Consider the following 19,401-nt stretch of genomic DNA (forward strand, 5'->3'; position numbering starts at 1 on the left):
TATTTAATTAAGTTCTTGATAAATCATTAAGATTGTTGTCAACAGTTTGGGAACACAGCATGAAACCGGCAGGTACAGAAAGAGAGGGAACAGAAAGCCAAAGAGGAGAAAGAAAGGAGACAAGAAAACATGGGAAGAGACATAAAGACAGAAGGGATGAACTCTTTGTCCAGATCATACCACACATATAGTACTGTAATGACTAGATTTGAGTTAAGTATTAAAACCTTACCAAGAGAGATTGTTATTCTGTTGTTTTTAGACAAATGTATCATTGTGTAAAGAACCCCTCGGTTAAAATAGCCTCTCCTGGTTAGTTGGTGGATTTTTTTTAAATAGGGAGAAAGGTTCCCATTTACTGTACTTTGTAGCATCCAGGTTTTCAGGGGGAGACTTAACTTCAGGTTGTGTTCAGTTTAGTTTAAATGATTTAACTTTATCTTATTTTGGCCTTATATAAGAGTTGAATGCTCGGTAGCAGTCGGGTGTTTCTGGGTGGTAAGGATGTGGGCCTTTGGATGCCTTGTTGATAAGTTTTTTTATTCTCCAATTTACATTTGGTTTGTAAATCATCTTTCCCTAACAAGAGAGCACATCATAAAATAACAGAACACCCATTCCTCAGTATGCAAAACTTTCTATGTTGCTGCTGCTAATGCGGTCAAACTCTTTTATCATGCTTCTATTGCAACAGTCTGATTTAAATATATAGATAGCATAAGGAGAAAACATTTTTTTTGTTGTGTTTTTGGAAAACCAACAATGAATAAAAACACAAAATCAATTCAGAAAATAATGACACATGATGTTAATGCTTGGCCTGCTCTAGCGCTTAGTGCAGTGAATTGTGGGGTAAGATGTACCTTTGGCTGCAGGGTTAGGGGCGATTGATATAATCATGAAGAGTATATTTTAATCAAAGTTTAAATTTCAATCAAAGGAAATTAATATTTTGGTCATTGAATGTGTAGATTTTTTAAAATCCTAAATCCCTAACAATATTAATCTGTTACAGTGAACAATGTGGCATTGACTTTTGAAATTAACACTGGAAAAGGCAAAGTGTTAATATAGTTTGACATGATGTCTTTTCCTAGTTTTAATCTCTCCTTTGTAAAAGGTGCCTTCCTCATCCCCTACGTCCTGTTCCTGTTTCCCTGTGGGATCCCCCTGTTCCTGCTGGAGACGGCTCTGGGGCAGTACACCAGCCAGGGGGGCATTCATTTGAATAACTGTTTTGCATACACTCATGGGACCATCATTATGGCTGATTTGTAAGACGTTACTTCATTCCTATATGTTTTTGTATGTTTTTGTGATTGTTATATTCAAGCAGGAAAATACTGGGAAATAAGATTTGAAATTTGTATGGTACATTTGACTATTATTTTGAGAACAGTGTCTCAGGTAGCACGTTATTCTGACACTGCACAAAGTAACATTCTTCAATAAGTGTCCCTTCTCAGAAGTGGAGTTTCTGTGCTTGTTATGAAAAACAAAACACAGGCACATCTTCCTGTGGAATCAAGAACAGTTTTATCACTGCACAAGATGGTTACCCTTAACAATTCATTTGAACTGATCTGGTGACAACAGGAACACTGGAACACTGAATTCACTCCAAATTCAGCACTAGTCTAAATTCCCCGGAAAGGGACAATGCAGGAGTAACAGCCCATCCATCTCCTCAGAGCTCTGCAAGGGAACAATCCTGGCCTCAGCATCGTCCTTTTATTGTGGAAGCTTCTCCCTCATTATTACCACACAAAGGCCTTTTAAAGGCACTCTGTTCCTTTACTGACATAATAGTAAAATACCATTATAACATAAAACAGTGTGAAAAAGCAAGAACAGTGTACCACAACACAGTGTGACATTAAATTTTCAAATAGGGAATTATTTTAGCATTTTATAAAATGCCCAACGATGTGCTATGTAGAAGTAGCAGTAATAATAAATAATAATAAAATAATAAGACTAACCTCAATAGACCAATTGCCCAATGTTGTGTTCAGCAGCATTATAAGCTGACAGGAGGAAAAATCTTTATAGACAGTTGAATGCTATACTGAAAAAGAATGCATCCCAAGTCATGATTCTGTCTCTGCAGGCGTTGGCTGTTCTACTATGGTGATCATGACCTACAGCAGTATCAATTACATTATCATCTTGGCCTGGGCCTTTTTCTACCTGTTCTCCTCCTTCAGCTCTGAGCTGCCCTGGGCCAGCTGTGGAAACACCTGGAACACAGGTACTTGAGCCCAGAAGCATATTACGAGACCCGCTGAAATGTCAATGCATTGAAAAAGAAGGGTCCAAAGATACTCTTTTACGCTGGTTAAGTGCACTGGTGTTAGTGAAACTGTCATCCAGTGATGAAACTGAGAGTTCAAAAGTTGCTGTTTTAGTAGAGTTATGATCCTGTTCTCTCTGCACTCTCATCAGTTCACACACAAGATCACACACTTTTTCCATTCAGTTGGTCTTCTGATAGATTCCTGCGTGGAGTTTGACAAGCAGAATCTCGCTTCCAAATGGACAGATTTAGAAAGCACAACCTCTGCTCTAATGGAGTTTTGGAAGTAGGATAGAAACCCTCACACCTGTACATACACAATCACATACTGTGTGCTTATTTTCCAATTAATAATGCCTCTGTCCTGATCCCCACAGCAGGAGGGTGCTGGGTATCTCTGGTGGGATCGATGAGGTGGGCAGTCTGAGATGGGAACTGGCCCTGTGTCTCCTGCTGGCCTGGATCATCTGTTACTTTTCTGTCTGGAAGGGAGTGAAGTCCACTGGGTAGGTGAGACACTGTTGCTGTTGGGATGACTTTTGCTCTGTGCTGATGAACGAAGCTTCATTACATCTAGACAATTGTTTGTTGGATATAATTGTCTTCGTGGTACAATGGAACATAAAGAATCAAAATTTGAAGGTAATATTTGGCCCATTTAAGACGTTTGATTGCTAGAGATTTTTAAAATAAAGGGCCATATCCAGACATTTCTTGAAGGAAGCCAAGGTATTGGCTTCAACATTGTTGGGTAGCTTGTGTTGAACAGTGCCTCTGATTCTCAGTTTTAAATACACTTCCATGTGGGTTGCTTTTGTGTAATCTTGGATGAGTCCTTTGGTGTGATATAATATGTTCAATGATCTTGAATTCCTGAATCAAGTCTCCTCAAAACTTTCTGTTGATATTTACAGTGATTCAGTTGTTTTAGCCAGTCAATGCAATTTCTTAGGCTAAGAAACTCTTTTCTTACAATTTAGGCAGGCTGACTGAAGAGGATGGCAATCACAAAGGATCATTTTTCTGAAGAAACATATTATTGTACGTCATTTTTAAAAATGTGTTATGATTAAAATAAACCTTTTATATTTTGCTGAAGGCATGTGGTAAACCAGAAAGTTCTTTTGACACCATGTAGTGTTAATGTAAATAATTAAACTGCTCTGTATGTCTATGGCTTCAGGTGGTGTACTTCACAGCCACTTTCCCCTATGTGATGCTGGTGGTGCTGCTGGTTAGAGGACTCACCCTGCCTGGAGCTGCTGATGGGCTGGTCTTCTATCTCTGTCTGACTGTCCAGGTCCTGGCCTGGTGTTCATTACGTACCCGAGGGCACTGGCCATGATGCCTCTTCCTCAGCTCTGGGCCACCTTCTTCTTCATCATGATCATCCTGTTGGGACTGGACACAGAGGTGAGACCATGTTTTTAGTCCATATTACATACAGTATGCCCACAGGGTAAAAGACAATGGATTTATGGAATTTGACTGTGGTCTCTGTTGTCTTGCTCTCTGCAGTTTGTGGGCACTGAAACCGTGATGATGGCCATCGTGGATTTGTTTCCTGCAGTGTTCCGGAGAGGATACCGGCAGGAGCTCCTTCTGCTCCTCTTCTGTGTGGTCTGCTTCCTGCTTGGGCTCCTCATGGTCACTGAGGTGAGGACTGAAGGGCTGAGGGGCCTGATAATCAATCAGCAAGATCTGCAATGGTCTGGTTTGAATCAATGGTCTGGTTTGAATTAAGGGTCAGCAGATTCACATGAATAGCTCATGGGAATGAAGAAACCTAGAAACAAAAGCTACAGTAAGTGTTGGCACTGCACCAAGCCAAGGAGCAGACATTCAGAGTTGTACCTCTGTACATTATGTAAATTCACAGTAGTCACCTCACATGTATTTAAATGACAAAATTTGCTTTTCCAGGGTGGAATATACATCTTCCAGTCGGTTGATTACTATGCTTGCAATGGGGTCTCCCTCTTGTTTGTTGCCATATTTCAGACTCTTTGTTTTGGATGGGTATATGGTACAGTAGGCGTTAATGTCTTTGATACTATTATTCTATTTATTCTTGTTAATGGTGGGTTTTCATTGGTCAGTATCTGTTTTCTTCCAATTTTTGCCATAATTCTAGCAGAGTTTTATTTGAGTACTTCACTCAAATAAAGTACATTCACTCCTGCAGCTTAGGACAGATAAATTACATGCTGATAAAATACACAAAACTCTCAATGTATTCAAACTGCTCCACAATATACATTTGCTCATCTGTAGCTGTGTCATTACTGAGCTGGTGATCTTCACCTCTGGGTTTCATGCAGGAGCTGATCTCTTCTGTGCCAACATTGAGGACATGATTGGCTATCGGCCTTTGGCTGTGTTTTGGTACTGTTGGCACTACATCACTCCAGTTGTGTGCACTGTAAGAGAATGTCTTTAATTTCTTCTTGAACGTTTTACACAAACTAACCTTGAAAGTAACTTTAATATCAGTATTTTGACTAGTATTTTGGTTAAATATGCCTCCCTTAAAACTTGCTCTGTTTCTTTCAAGAGCTTCTTTCCATTATGTAAACCTGAACTTCACAATTTGAAACTACAGTAACTCAACGGCACCTGGAGAACTTAAGCAAAAGCAAATACAAACTAGTTGCCTTGATGCCATGCCTACAACTTTACTGAAAGCTTTCCTCTCAGACATCTCCCAGTTAATTGTCAACGTCATCGACAGTTAATTTCCCATGAGTGTGGTAACTACTTTCTTAAAGACTGCATCAATCAAAATTCCTAGATTAAAAAATAACAGACTTGTGTTCTGATAAAATTATGAACTATAGACCGATTTCTAATTCACCATTCCTATTTCCTGATTTGTTTGAACCATTTCAGTCCAGTGTTTCCTTTAATCATTGCATTGAGACTGCTATTGTCAGGGTTGTGAGTGAGTTACTTACTGTGTCTGACTCAGACGACATAAGTATCCTTATGTTCCTTGATCTTAGTGCTGCTTTTAATACAGTAAATCATTCAGTGTTGCTCAAACACTTGTAAACATTCTTGCCTATTTTGGCTTTAAATGGTTATGCTCTTATCTGACTGGCAAGCAGCATTTTCTTTTCCTTGGTCCTCATGATTCCACCATGGCTCCAGTCAATTATGATATACCACAGAATTCAGTCTTGGGCCCAGTTCTTTCTTATTTGTATCCTCTAGGAAACAAACATGGTCTTCAGATTCACTGTTAAGCAGACACATTTTGACTGTCTTCAAATCCCAACTCAAAACTCATGTCTGATTGCCCTACATTCTGCTTAAAACATGCTTAAAACTGTATGCTCTTGTTATTTTTTTTACTTTTACTTTTACTATTATATTTTTGTGCAGACCTCCTAATACCACTCAGAAGCTACAACAAATAGAACAAGAAAGGTAGCTCTGGGAAGTGATACTGTATCAAAGGTGAAATTCCTGTAGACAGCAAGGTACTGTTACAAGGTAACAGGTGTTTTTCAAAATTGTTTATTCTCTGCTTTCACTGATAATGAAATATTTAATTGTTAAAGGTAATACCACGTGTAATTTATGTGCACTGAGCAGTACATGACGTGCAGCCTACACATACAGTGGTTATGAAACATATTCATCCCTTTGGCATTTTTCACATTTGATTAACTCTATCAATCTACTAATTAACTCTAAAGCGTTTTCTTAATAACTATCAGCTGTGTTGGCACTCCAATCTGCCTTAACACGCAGGGAGTTTCAAACTCTATTTCTGCTTCAATATGCAACACTTACTGTGTTGCTGCTGTTGATGTGGTCAACGTATTCTTATGCCTCTGTTGCAGTGGTCTAATCTTCATATTTTGAGAGAGTAATGATAAAATGTTTTATCATTGTTTTATGATTGTAGCCGTTGACCATTCACACACAAAGACTCTAGTTTAGTAGCAATGTGAGGAAGGCATGGAGTTACAAGCTACAGTGTCCATTGTCTACCAGTCACCCTGATATTCTTTGTCTGAGATCATTAATGGAGTCTTACTTACGAGAAATATCCCACCATTATAGTTGAAAAAGAGATTTGAATACATTAATGTTCTGAGAAAACTGAAGTGATTTCAAATGTACTATTCTAAAAGGATGTTAGATCAAGCTGATGAATTAAACAGGCTGACGTGTTTGGTTAAAACAATAATTTGCAATAAAGCATTCAACAAAGTATAGTATCGATAACAAAAGTGGTTAAAGAAGAATTAAAAACAACTACATGAGATCAGAGATCATGTCAAACACTTGGGTCTTATCAGTCTAAATACTCTGAAAATGTATCTTTCAAGATACATTTCTCTATTAAGTCACCTATGATGACCGTTGTTTCAGTGACCATTCCTTCTGCACTAATGCTTACTGTTTACAAGTTTTCTTCAGATTTGTTTCGGACAAAGAAATAATTTGGAGATGAGTTTTGGAAATGTGTAAATCATAAACATTTGGAAATGAGTCAGTAATGAGCTACAATTGTTTATTTGCATATCTTTGTGTCAATCCAGCGTGTGTCAGAGAGCATCCAGGAAAGCAAAACAGGCGGATATTATGAATTATAGAATATACAAATGATTTAACAGAGAGCTGGAGAACAGGAGGTTACTTACTTTCCCGTCTTTAGATAAGACAGGTGTCCTTGTCCTGTTGTCTCTTTCCGAGCCCCTTGCCCTTTACAGAAGGAAGATCCGAGCTTTTCCACAGCGTAAAGGTTGAACAGCCAGTAATCTACACAAAGGAGTCCAGCGTGAGGCCCCAGTCCAGAGCAGCAGGCTGGTTCAGAAGGGGCAGAAGATCCAGTAGAGGGGCCAGTGGGCAAACAGGTTCATCTTGGCTGTCGGTGGATGCATTGCTGGGTGGAGGTTCCCCGAGCTGTGCTATTAAAACAAGTGAGGTGAGTTTTGACAGTAGATCTGGAGTTTAAATAGGAATATTCACATCTCATCTGATAATTTTAGGCAACCTTAATGAACCAGGCCACATATTTTAAGGCTGAATCTACACTGTGTCTGCTTTGTTTTCAGCAGTATGTTGCAGTCAATTTTGCTTGGCAGTCAGGAACAATTAACAGCAAAAAGTGTTTATGTCTTGCTCTAGTCTTCTATCCATCGTATGTCCTGAATCTGTAAGAACTGACCATTGCTTTGGCCATGTGAAAGGTAGGGCTTACCACTGTCCTTGGGCTCTGATCAGTCCAGTTGTCTCAATTCACTTGTTTGTTGTTCTTTACAGTTGTCTTCTGGTTCCTTTAAAGACATTTTTTGTATTTCACACTCCAATGATACCTTCAATAAAATCACATTGAGGCAGTTCTTTGTTTTCCAGGGTGCTGTGAATATGTATGATTAATGTGAAAATGGACCTTGAAATGACTATGTGAAATAGGATGCTCTTCACTGGATAGATCAGAGCCCTCACATGTTGTATTGTTGTATGTTGTAGTAGGATGTCTGACAGGCTCCATGATAATTCTGCAGAGTTCATTTAGTCATCAGTTTTGTTTTAGTCATTGTTTTAGTAATATGTTAAGTCAGGTTGACTGAAGTATCTATTTTTATTTGTATTTTTATTTGTATGAGCTGACTCAAATTATATTAAAATCACTCTTACTTTTAGTCACTTAAATGTAGTCACTGAATTTGTTTAATATCTTATACAGGTATATATATATATTAATTTATCATATATGAAGTATTGCCAGTGTCAGATCTGTTTCTTCCAGCTGAAAGTGTGGTTGACTGTCAGAGCCTTGTTCTACAAAAGATGTCGCTATCTTATCCATTTGATTGTTTAATCAACAGATCCTCTGTAACAAGGTACTGTAGCTTACTACTAGAGAATAAAATCAATGACCGAATTTAAAGCTAAAAATAGTGTTGATATAGATCACAAACTTGATCGTTAAAGCCCCATAAAGCCAATACCAGTAAACAAAAAGATTTTACTCTCCTGGATCCTAGTGTCCCTTAATTGACGTCCATTTAACACAAGTAGTTGGTACCAGGAAAAGATTAACAAAAGTGGTCACTTCCAGCTCATTTGCTGAAGTTCTTCAAGAATGTAAATTCAGGGACTCTTTGGTTTTTCTTTTTATCATAAGGTACTCTTGTTTTTTTAATCTAATCAGTACAGCATTGAATCTTATTGTTTATCTAGGTGCCCATCAATCAACACACAAAAAGGGTTCATGATTCCGTAGTGTGGATATGACTGGCAGGAAGTGAGCGATCAATAGAAAACAAAGAGAAAAGGAAAACAAACAGCTCATCACTGTACTTCCCAATTACCACACTTAAAAGTCACCTTGCAGCCCCAAGATAACCATTACTGCTATTTGCCAGACAGAAGGTAAATGTAGGAATGGTGAACCTCATGTGACAAAATTAATTTTCTAACTTTTAGTCAAACAGGTGATTTTGTCTTATCTTAATTTACTCAACATAGCAAAGCAATTGAGTTTTCTTCATCATCATTGTGGATTATTTTTGTGAGAGTTTGTCATTTCTGACTTAAAAGAAAAATAATTTGTTGACGTCCTTTTTTCGTCACTAATTTCAAGTTCCTAGAATGGGGTACAGAGGTGCTTTCTTCCCTGTGTCTTTGTTTAGCTTTTCCAAGGACAGTCTATGATTAATCAAATATTCTTACAAAATCTGGGGAAAATGGGGAAAATGTATATAAATCCATTTGCTTTTATTGACCTGCACATTTCACATTTGTTTTTTTTATCCTTGTCATTTGATAAACATGATTGAAAAACAATTAATTAATTTTTCCTGTATATCTTGGTATATAAGTGGAATCCACACCACACACTAACCTGCTAAGTAAAGATCTGTGTGAAAACACAGTGGTACCACAGTGATAAAGATGAGCCTGAGGTCATACACTTGCTCTCACACAGTGGCTTCCTCATACCACCTGATGTCCTGCTGGCTTGGTTAGCTGTCTCCACATCCAGTGTCTGTGAGCCTGGCATCTGGCATCCCTTCTAGGGTGTAAGCAAACCTTGTCACCTGAGATTCTAGGATAAAAATCAAACAAGATATATCTAGTATTTTATTCTGATAGGATTTAAATCAAATCTCATCTAATTTGATATCTTGAACTTCATTTCTTGAGTTCATTTTAGTCTCTGATTCCCATTCAGTTTGTGGCCTCCACGGCCTTTGAGATGTCCTGTTTTGTAACTGGCATATCTTGTATGTTGGGAGCCAACTAGCTGGGTTATTGTTCATAATTATTTGCTTCTCCTGTTTGCCTCTCATTTATTATGTTTTCACCAAAGCTCAGCCAGTGAATAAAGAACTCAGGTATCTCAAACTATAATAATAATAATTGCTTACACGTATATAGTGCTTTTCTGGATAATCCACTCAAAGTGCTTTACAGGTAATGGGGACTCCTCTCCACCACCACCAATGTGCAGCATCCACCTGGATGATGCAACGGCAGCCATAGTGCGCCAGAACACTCACCACACTATCAGTGGAGAGGAGAACAAAGTAATGAAACCAATTCATAGATGGGGATTATTAGGAGGCTATGATTGGTAAAGGTCAATGGAAAAATTGGCCAGGACACTGGGAAAACACCCCTACTCTTTTCAAGAAACACCCTGGAACTTCTAATGATCACAGAGTGTCAGGACCTGGGTTTTACATCTAATCTGAAGGACGGCGCTTGTTTACAAAATAGTGTCCCCGCCACTATACTGGGGCATTAGGACCCACATGGGCCACAGGGTGAGTGCCCCCTGTTGGCTCCACTAACACCTCTTCCAGCAGCAACCTTAGTTTTTCCCAGGAGGTCTCCCATGCAGGAACTGACCAGGCTCACACCTGCTTCGCTTCAGTGGGTTGCCGGTTGTGAGTTGCAGCGTGATATATACCAAGCACTTCTGTATAGCTTTGACATTTGGAGGTTATACTTATTTATTTTGATTATTGTTTATCCTCCTCTGTTTTCTATTTTCTGAATCACCAATTTGTTACAAAATGATTGATACAATTTTTGTTCTGATCAAAGCATACAGTGCCTGTTCTTTCCTATAGTTGTAAAAATCTTCTTGGCTCATTAAAGCCTCATATGGATCACTTTTGATCACTCTAAATATGTTTAGAGCTTATATAGTTTAGAGCTAGATCCTCATTATCTGACACTTTCCTGTTCTCTCAGTCCCAATCTATTGTTCTCTAAAGCACACATATCATTCTAGACAGAATCATTTCACTGGGCTGCAGCTGGGATGGCCGGGAATCTGCAGACAGGAGCCCAGCATGAGCCCCCAGTCCAGGGGATCGGGCTGGTGCAGAAGGGGCAGAAGATCCAGGAGAGGGGCCAGTGGGCAAAAAAGAGGGAGTTCATCTTGGCTGTAGCTGGAAATATTGTTGGTTTGGGCAACGTGTGGAGGTTCCCCTACCTGTGCTACAAAAATGGAGGAGGTGAGAGGGGGCAGTAATCATAAATCACCAAGCATTTAGACCTATCTAGCTCCACTACCTTTTTACTTGGAGACATGGGAAAAAAAAAGTTAATAAGTTTGGGATGATATCTTTTGTGATATTTAACCTCTCGTTTATAAAAGGTGCCTTCCTCATCCCCTATGTCCTGTTCCTGTTTACCTGCGGACTGCCCCTGTTTCTGCTGGAGATGGCTCTGGGGCAGTACACCAGCCAGGGGGGCGTCACCTGCTGGAGGAAGATCTGCCCCCTGTTTGAAGGTGAGCTTCTTGTTTCAGTTCATTTTTTACGGCTTTTCTGCATTACACTGTCCTGCACAATCATTATTAAAATTCATCACAACAGAATTTTGAAAAACATACTCAACAATATTTTAAGACAGTGAAAGGAATTACTAATGCAACTGAGAACATAAGTATATTTTAAAACAACAGGAGGCCATCTGACTTCTGGAAGCTGACAGATCAGACATGTCAAGCCATTTCTTGAAGGATTCCTGGGAAATCTGTTTCAACAGCTTGATCCTATGAACATCAGAGTATCTAGTTCAGATACAACAACAGTGCATTTTAATGTTTAGACTACAAATGTTTATACAAACTATATTAGAAAGTTGTTTAAAATTACAAAGTACATTTTTTTGAGTTTCATGATGATAGTAAATCAAACTAAAATATCACTGAGCGAAAGTCTCAAATTATTCACAAATTGCCAAAAGTAATGTTCTTCAATATGTGAATGTATTACCATATATATGAGACAATAACAAGCATTTTATAAATTGCCCACCGCTGTGTTAAGCACCATTATCAGCTATCAGAAGACAGGAATTACTATAGAAATAGACTAATCCTGATTCTGTCTCTACAGGCATTGGCTGTTGTACTGTGGTGATCATGATCTACAGCAGCGCTGTTTACATCATCATCCAGGCTTGGACCTTATTCTACCTGTTCTCCTCCTTCAGTTCTGAGCTGCCCTGGGACAGCTGCAGAAACACCTGGAACACAGGTACTGAGAATAAGTGTTCACTAGCAGCCCTTTCAAATCTCAGAGCATTGAAAATGAAGCCTTCATAGATGCTCTTTTTCCCAGGGTGAGTGCACTGGAGTTAGTGAAACTGGCATCCAATAATGGAGTCGAAAGTTCAGATGCTTGTGTATTAGCAGAGCAATGATCCTGTTTTCTCTGCACTCTCACCAGTTCTTGCTATCTTTCACACTCTTCTTCCATTCTGTTGGTCATCTCACAGATGCCTGTGTGGAGTTTGACAAGCAGAATCTCACTTCCAACAGGACAGAAGCAGAAAGGGCCACCTCTGCTGTAATGGAGTTCTGGAAGTAGGTTAGGCAAACCCATCACTAATGTTATATTACAGGCACTTGCAAGTTGTTTTTACAATAGTATTGAATGAGCACTGTCATCTCTGCAGCAGGAGGGTCCTGGGTATCTCTGGTGGGATCGATGAGGTGGGCAGTCTGAGATGGGAACTGGCCCTGTGTCTCCTGCTGGCCTGGATCATCTGTTACTTTTCTATCTGGAAGGGAGTAAAGTCCTCAGGGAAGGTGAGGGTTGTGTATTTGAACTGCATAACATCTTAGTTTTGTAAGATACTTTCTCAAGATTACAATTTGAAGTATAAAATCAGGGTTAGCTTCCTAATATGGTAGTTTTATAAATTACTTGCAGATCTGAAATTAACAGTCCGTATACAGTGCCTTGCGAAAGTATTCGGCCCCCTTGAACTTTTCAACCTTTTGCCACATTTCAGGCTTCAAACATAAAGATATACATTTTTTATTTCATGTGAAGAATCACCAACAAGTGGGACACAATTGTGAAGTGGAACGAAATCTATTGGATTTTTGAAACTTTTTTAACTAATAAAAAAATGAAAAGTGAGGCGTGCAAAATTATTCGGCCCCCTTGCGTTAATACTTTGTAGAGCCACCTTTTGCTGCGATTACAGCTGCAAGTCGCTTGGGGTATGTCTCTATCAGTTTTGCACATCGAGAGACTGAAATTCTTGCCCATTCTTCCTTGCAAAACAGCTCGAGCTCAGTGAGGTTGGATGGAGAGCGTTTGTGAACAGCAGTTTTCAGCTCTTTCCACAGATTCTCGATTGGATTCAGGTCTGGACTTTGACTTGGCCATTCAAACACCTGGATACGTTTATTTGTGAACCATTCCTTTGTAGATTTTGCTGTATGTTTGGGATCATTGTCTTCTTGGAAGATAAATCTCCGTCCCAGTTTCAGGTCTTTTGCAGACTCCAACAGGTTTTCATCCAGAATGGTCCTGTATTTGGCTGCATCCATCTTCCCCTCAATTGTAACCATCTTCCCTGTCCCTGCTGAAGAAAAGCAGGCCCAAACCATGATGCTGCCACCACCATGTTTGACAGTGGGGATGGTGTGTTGAGGGTGATGAGCTGTGTTGCTTTTACGCCAAACATATTGTTTTGCTTTGTGGCCAAAAAGTTCGATTTTGGTTTCATCTGACCAGAGCACCTTCTTCCACATGTTTGGGGTGTCTCCCAGGTGGCTTGTGGCAAACTTTAGACGAGACTTTTTATGGATATCTTTGAGAAATGGCTTTCTTCTTGCCACTCTTCCATAAAGGCCAGATTTGTGCAGTGTAAGACTGATTGTTGTCCTATGGACAGACTCTCCCACCTCAGCTGTAGTTCTCTGCAGTTCATCCAGAGTGATCATGGGCCTCTTGGCTGCATCTCTGATCAGTCTTCTCCTTGTCTGAGCTGAAAGTTTAGAGGGACGGCCAGGTCTTGGTAGATTTGCAGTGGTCTGATACTCCTTCCATTTCAAGATGATCGCTTGCACAGTGCTCCTTGGGATGTTTGAAGCTTGGGAAATCTTTTTGTATCCAAATCCGGCTTTAAACTTCTCCACAACAGTATTACGGACCTGCCTGGTGTGTTCCTTGGTCTTAATGATGCTCTCTGCGCTTTCAACAGAACCTTGAGACTATCACAGAGCTGGTGCATTTATACAGAGACTTGATTACACACAGGTGGATTCTATTTATCACCATCAGTCATTTAGGACAACATTGGATCATTCAGAGATCCTCGCTGAACTTCTGGAGTGAGTTTGCTGCACTGAAAGTAAAGGGGCCGAATAATTTTGCACGCCCCACTTTTCATTTTTTTATTAGTTAAAAAAGTTTCAAAAATCCAATAGATTTCGTTCCACTTCACAATTGTGTCCCACTTGTTGGTGATTCTTCACATAAAATAAAAAATTTATATCTTTATGTTTGAAGCCTGAAATGTGGCAAAAGGTTGAAAAGTTCAAGGGGGCCGAATACTTTTGCAAGGCACTGTATGTATGGTTTCCCTGCCCCCTCAGGTGGTGTACTTCACGGCCACTTTCCCCTATGTGATGCTGGTGGTGCTGCTGGTCCGAGGACTCACCCTGCCTGGAGCTGCTGATGGACTGGTCTTCTACCTCTACCCTGATGTAACACGGCTCACTGACCCACAGGTGGTCCTTCGATGTGTAATGCATATCTCTAGCATGAGAAACATGTGGAACAAAACTGCAAAAATCTATTTTCAAAATATGTAAAAATGCAATTTGTTTTTCATTTAATAAAGTCTACATTAAACTAAGATTGTGATATGTTTGGTTTTATGCCTCTGACAGTACATTTCCTGAGGCTACAGCAGAGTCTTGTACTGTTAGTCTGCATAGTCCATAGTTGAATGCTAAGTAGGAACCATGATTATGTCAATAACATCATTATCTCAAAGACTGACAGTATATGCATCTCAATGACAGTTCCCCCAGTCCTACTGCTGTGGTCCAGAGGATTTATACACAAATCCACAAAAGTACTGCAAGGATGTATAGAACAGGGATGAGACCAGATGAAATCCCAGGTTCTCAGTCTTCACAGTCTACACATGGTGTGTAACCATGTTCCCAAGAAGATCTAACCAACTGATCCAGTTTGGCCAGATTCTCAAAACATGATACCAGTGCCTAACACACAGTGTAGTTGGTACTGTATATTACACTAACCTTTTAACCTGTCAAGTGGTTGCCATACAGATTTGTAAACCTGTGCTCCTGTCAATCCTAGGTATGGATGGATGCAGGGACACAGATTTTCTTCTCTTACAGTGTTTGTGCAGGATTGCTAATAGGACTCAGCAGTTACAACAAATACAACAATAACTGCTACAGGTAAGAGAAAGGTAACTCTGGAAAATGATATCAAAGTGAAATTCCTGTAGACAGCAAAGTATCATGAACTGACATTTTTCATAATCATAATCATTTTTCATAAGCACTCCTTTCCTTAGTAATTTATCATTTTCTATGGGAGTTGAGTTAATTCTTCCATTAATAAAGCATTCCATACTGACAAATTTTGTAGGTGCTGTCAACATTTCACTGCAGTACAGTTAACACTTGATGGGATTTTTGTGCTGAACCTGGTATCCTATGAGTACAAACTGTGATCAGTACATGCAGTACAGCCTAGACCAATAGGTCCTGCTGTTATCAAGTGTCTCTCAGGCTCCACACTAGGGTGGGTGGTGGTTGTGATGAAATGATTGTAACCATGGTCTCTCTTCATGCAGGGACACCTTGTACCTGTGCCTCCTGAACAGCGCTACCAGCTTTGTGGCTGGATTTGTCATCTTCTCTGTGTTGGGCTTCATGGCGTACGAGCAGGGAGTGGACATCTCGCTAGTTGCTGAGTCTGGTGAGCCAGTCTGTCCACATCTACTGTCTCATTAGTTCTCCTCTGACTGGAGTGTGCTTTGTAACTGTAAATCTTACAGGACTGTTCAGTGAAAACCTTTACTTTTACCCTTAGGAACAATTGGTTTAAATATTCATATAGCTGCTCACTGACAAAGACTTAATTTTAATTGTACTCAACTGTGCATTCTCAGATTTAGTTTGTGATTTCTATAATTGAAATGATTTCACTCCCTGACTCCCCCATGTCTGATCGTTCAGGTCCTGGCCTGGCGTTCATCACGTACCCGAGGGCAGTGGCCATGATGCCTCTTCCCCAGCTCTGGGCTGTCTGTTTCTTCATCATGGTCCTCCTGCTGGGAATAGACACAGAGGTGAGACTGTCTTGTGAGTCGATACAGTACTTTATATCCAAAGGGGTAACCTGTGTTTGCATGCTCTCTGGACTGTATGTTCAGGGAGTGAGTTGACTCAGTGATCCAGGTGTCTGTCCTCTCTGTTATCTTGCTCTCTGTAGTTTGTGGGCACTGAAACCGTGATGACGGCCATCGTGGATTTGTTTCCTGCAGTGTTCCGGAGAGGATACCGGCAGGAGCTCTTTCTGCTCCTCTTCTGTGTGGTCTGCTTCCTGCTTGGGCTCCTCATGGTCACTGAGGTGAGGACTGAAGGGCTGAAGGGCCTGATAATCAATCAGCAAGACCTGCAATGGTCTGGTTTGAATTAAGGATCAACAGATTTGCCTAAGAAGCTCATGGGAATGGAGAAACTTAGAAACAACAGTTTAAGTAAGTATTGGCGCTGCACAATGCCAAAAAGAAGACATTCATAGTTGTAACTCTGTACGTAATGTAAAATCACAGTTGTCACCTCACATGTATTTAAATGGCAAAATTTTCTCTGTCTTTCCAGGGTGGAATATACATCTTCCAGTTGGTTGATTACTATGCTTGCAATGGGGCCTGCCTCTTGTTTGTTGCAATATTTCAGACTGTTTGTATTGGATGGGTATATGGTAGGTGTTAATGTTAATCTTTATTACTATTTGTCTATTTATTCTTATTAATGGTGGTGGTGGTGGGGGGGTTTCATTGGTCAGTATCTGTTTTCTTCCAATTTTTGCCATAATTCTTATAGAGTTTTATTTGAAAACTGCTTTTACAAGGATTCACTCCTGCAGCTTAGTACAGATAAATTAAATGCTGATAAAATACACAAAACTCTCAATGTATTCAGACTGCACTACAAAATACATTTGTTCATCTGTAGTTGTGTGATTACTGAGCTTGTGATCTTCTCCTCTGGGTTTCATGCAGGAGCTGATCTCTTCTGTGCCAACATTGAGGACATGATTGGCTATCGGCCGTTGGCTGTGTTTTGGTACTGTTGGCGCTACATCACTCCAGTTGTGTGCACTGTAAGAGCATGTCTTTAACAACTTCTTGAACTTTTTACACAAACTGACCTTGAAAGTAACTTTAATATCAGTATTTCGACTAGTATTTTGGTTAAATATGCCTCCCTTAAAACTTGCTCTGTTTCTTTCAAGAGCTTCTCTCCATTATGTAAACCTGAACTTCACAATTTGAAACGAACTCAATGGCACCTGGAGAACTTAAGCAAAAGCTCTGGCGTAGTGTTTCAGACTAAGGCTTACAATGAACACCTGCAAGTGTACAGAGCTGCTCTCTTTTCCGCCAGATCCACCTATATCTCGAATACAATAATTATTAACAGCTACAAAAAAAACTAGTTGCCAAGATGCCATGCCAACAACTTTACTGAAAGCTTGCCTCTCAGACATCTGCCAGTTAATTGTCAACGTCATCAACAGTTCATTTCCCATGGGTGTGGTACCTACTGTCTTAAAGACTGCATCAATCAAAACTCCAAGATTAAAAAAACAGGCTTGTGTTCTGATAAAATGATAAACAACAGACTGATTTCTAATTCACCATTCCTATTTTCTGATTTGTTTGAACCATTTCAGTCCAGTGTTTGCTTTAATCATTGCATTGAGACTGCTCTTGTCAGGGTTGTGAGTGATTTACTTACTGTGTCTGACTCAGAAGATATAAGTATCCTTATGTTCCTTGATCTTAGTGCTGCTTTTAATACAGTAAATCATTCACTTGCAAATATTCTTGTCTATCTTGGTTTTAACTGGATTTATGCTCTTATCTGACTGGCAAGCAGCATTTTCTTTTCCTTGGTCCTCCCATGGCTCCAGTCAATTATGATATACCACAGAATTCAGTCTTGGGCCCCGTTCTTTATTATTTTTATCTTCTAGGAGACAAACATGGTCTTCAGATTTACCGTTAGGCAGACACATTTTGACTGTCTTCAAATCCCAGCTCAAAACTCATGTCTGATCGCCCTACATTCTACTTAAAACATGCTTAAAACTGTATGTTCTTTTTAATTTTGTTGATTTTACTTTTACTATTGTATTTTTTACTATTGTATCTTCTTAAACATCACCTGTATAAAGCAGTTTCTATTGTTATACTATATTCTTTATTTTAATGCATATTCTCTAGTCCTTCTGTGCTGTTTCAGTGAAGCTGAGTCAGAAGTCTGTTCTCTGCTTCAGGGCATCTTCATCTTCTCTCTGGTCAAGCACACCCCCCTGAAGTTCAACAACACCTATGTGTATCCAGACTGGGCGTATGTCCTGGGCTGGCTCTTTGCCCTCTCCTCTGTCACCTGTGTGCCTCTGGTCATGCTGTATAAACTCACCAGGACAGCAGGGACACTACGCCAGGTACTGTTCCAATCTCTTTAGTGACTGGAGAGCTATATCCTGAACTATGTGAGTTTGTTTTTTCTCCTGAGCCGATGTCTGTAACAAACTCATCTGTTCTTCTTGTCTCTCCAGCGTCTGCAGCAGTTGTGTCGCCATGCCCAGGACTTGCCTCTTAATCAGAAGCAGAAACAGAACTGTGATCCTCTGAGCTCAGACTCCAGAGCTCTGTTGAGTTCTAGAGAGAGACAGCTAAAGAGTGAAGGAAGCCTTGAAGCTCCTCTTTAATATAATGCAATGTAACAGATCTAGCGGAAGCAGACTAGGCATTTCTATTATCTTTACATTTGATTTACAGTTCAGTCGTTTTTCATAATGTTCACCCATTTTATCATAACACTGGACATTTCTATATTGCTTCTGTTGATGTCATCAACCCTTGTGGTGCTTCTCTTAAAGTGGTCTGCTTATATTTTGGGGGAGAGGGTAATAATAAAATGTGTTTTTTTCACAAACTAAAATTAATAAGAAATGAATAAAGTTGATTGATAAAATCAGGAAATGACATATTAATGCTTTGCCTGTTCCTACGCTCAGGAGCTCAGGGTGTATGGGGTGCGATGTGGGCTAAGAAGTACTTATTGCTGCAGGGTGAGGGGTATCACGGGCAGGGCTGCCTGACATCAGGGTCCAGCAATCAGGTTTCAGTCCCAGGTATGATCCCCTGCTCTTCTGCTTTCTGTCCCTGTGACAGTCCGCATTTGATTATGTCTGTTGTGCATTGACACAGCTAGACTCCAGTTTAGTAGTAATGGGAGGAAAGCATGAGGTTACTGTCACACCGGCTGCTAATCGGAGTCCTCCACACAAACGTCTCGCCCCAATCAAGCACCAGCCGGAGGCAATCTCTGCAAATGTCGCCGATCTATCCCTTCATCCAATCAGAGTGCCTCACTTGTTAACACACCCTCCACTTCCAAACACACTTAAGCCTTCTCTGTTTCACTGAACACTCACATTTATAACTACTTGTTCTTGCTTTTGGATACTCGAACCTTTGACCTCGATCTCGCCTAGCGTTTTGGATTTGTCTGCCTTCTCCTCCTGGATTATCTTTGGTAT

At 40.0% G+C, this 19,401-nt stretch overlaps 1 protein-coding gene across 6 annotated transcripts; it reads left to right on the plus strand.

Moving 5' to 3' along the window:
* Positions 1 to 7,117: 7,117 nt before the first annotated feature.
* Positions 7,118 to 18,841, plus strand: LOC148658854 (sodium- and chloride-dependent GABA transporter 3-like). 6 transcript variants are annotated; one of them, XM_088640625.1, is made up of 17 exons: positions 7,156 to 7,235; positions 8,064 to 8,157; positions 8,498 to 8,689; positions 10,560 to 10,785; positions 10,929 to 11,063; positions 11,674 to 11,814; positions 12,056 to 12,143; positions 12,236 to 12,368; positions 14,172 to 14,306; positions 14,908 to 15,011; positions 15,413 to 15,537; positions 15,798 to 15,910; positions 16,054 to 16,191; positions 16,446 to 16,548; positions 16,850 to 16,950; positions 18,130 to 18,300; positions 18,415 to 18,841. In XM_088640625.1, the coding sequence occupies exons 4-17, from the start codon at positions 10,590 to 10,592 to the stop codon at positions 18,565 to 18,567; spliced, it is 1,836 nt and encodes a 611-aa protein (XP_088496751.1). In that variant the 5' UTR covers positions 7,156 to 7,235; positions 8,064 to 8,157; positions 8,498 to 8,689; positions 10,560 to 10,589; the 3' UTR covers positions 18,568 to 18,841. The 6 variants fall into 6 exon arrangements, with proteins under 6 accessions (XP_088496753.1, XP_088496755.1, XP_088496754.1 ...); XM_088640626.1 differs by lacking the exon at positions 8,064 to 8,157 and having other exon boundaries at positions 7,147 to 7,235; XM_088640624.1 differs by having other exon boundaries at positions 8,064 to 8,689.
* The last annotated feature ends 560 nt before the right edge of the window (positions 18,842 to 19,401 follow it).

Source organism: Lepisosteus platostomus, chromosome 7 (genome assembly GCF_059453375.1).
Source record: "Lepisosteus platostomus isolate fLepPlt1 chromosome 7, fLepPlt1.hap1, whole genome shotgun sequence".
Lineage (NCBI taxonomy): Eukaryota > Metazoa > Chordata > Actinopteri > Semionotiformes > Lepisosteidae > Lepisosteus > Lepisosteus platostomus.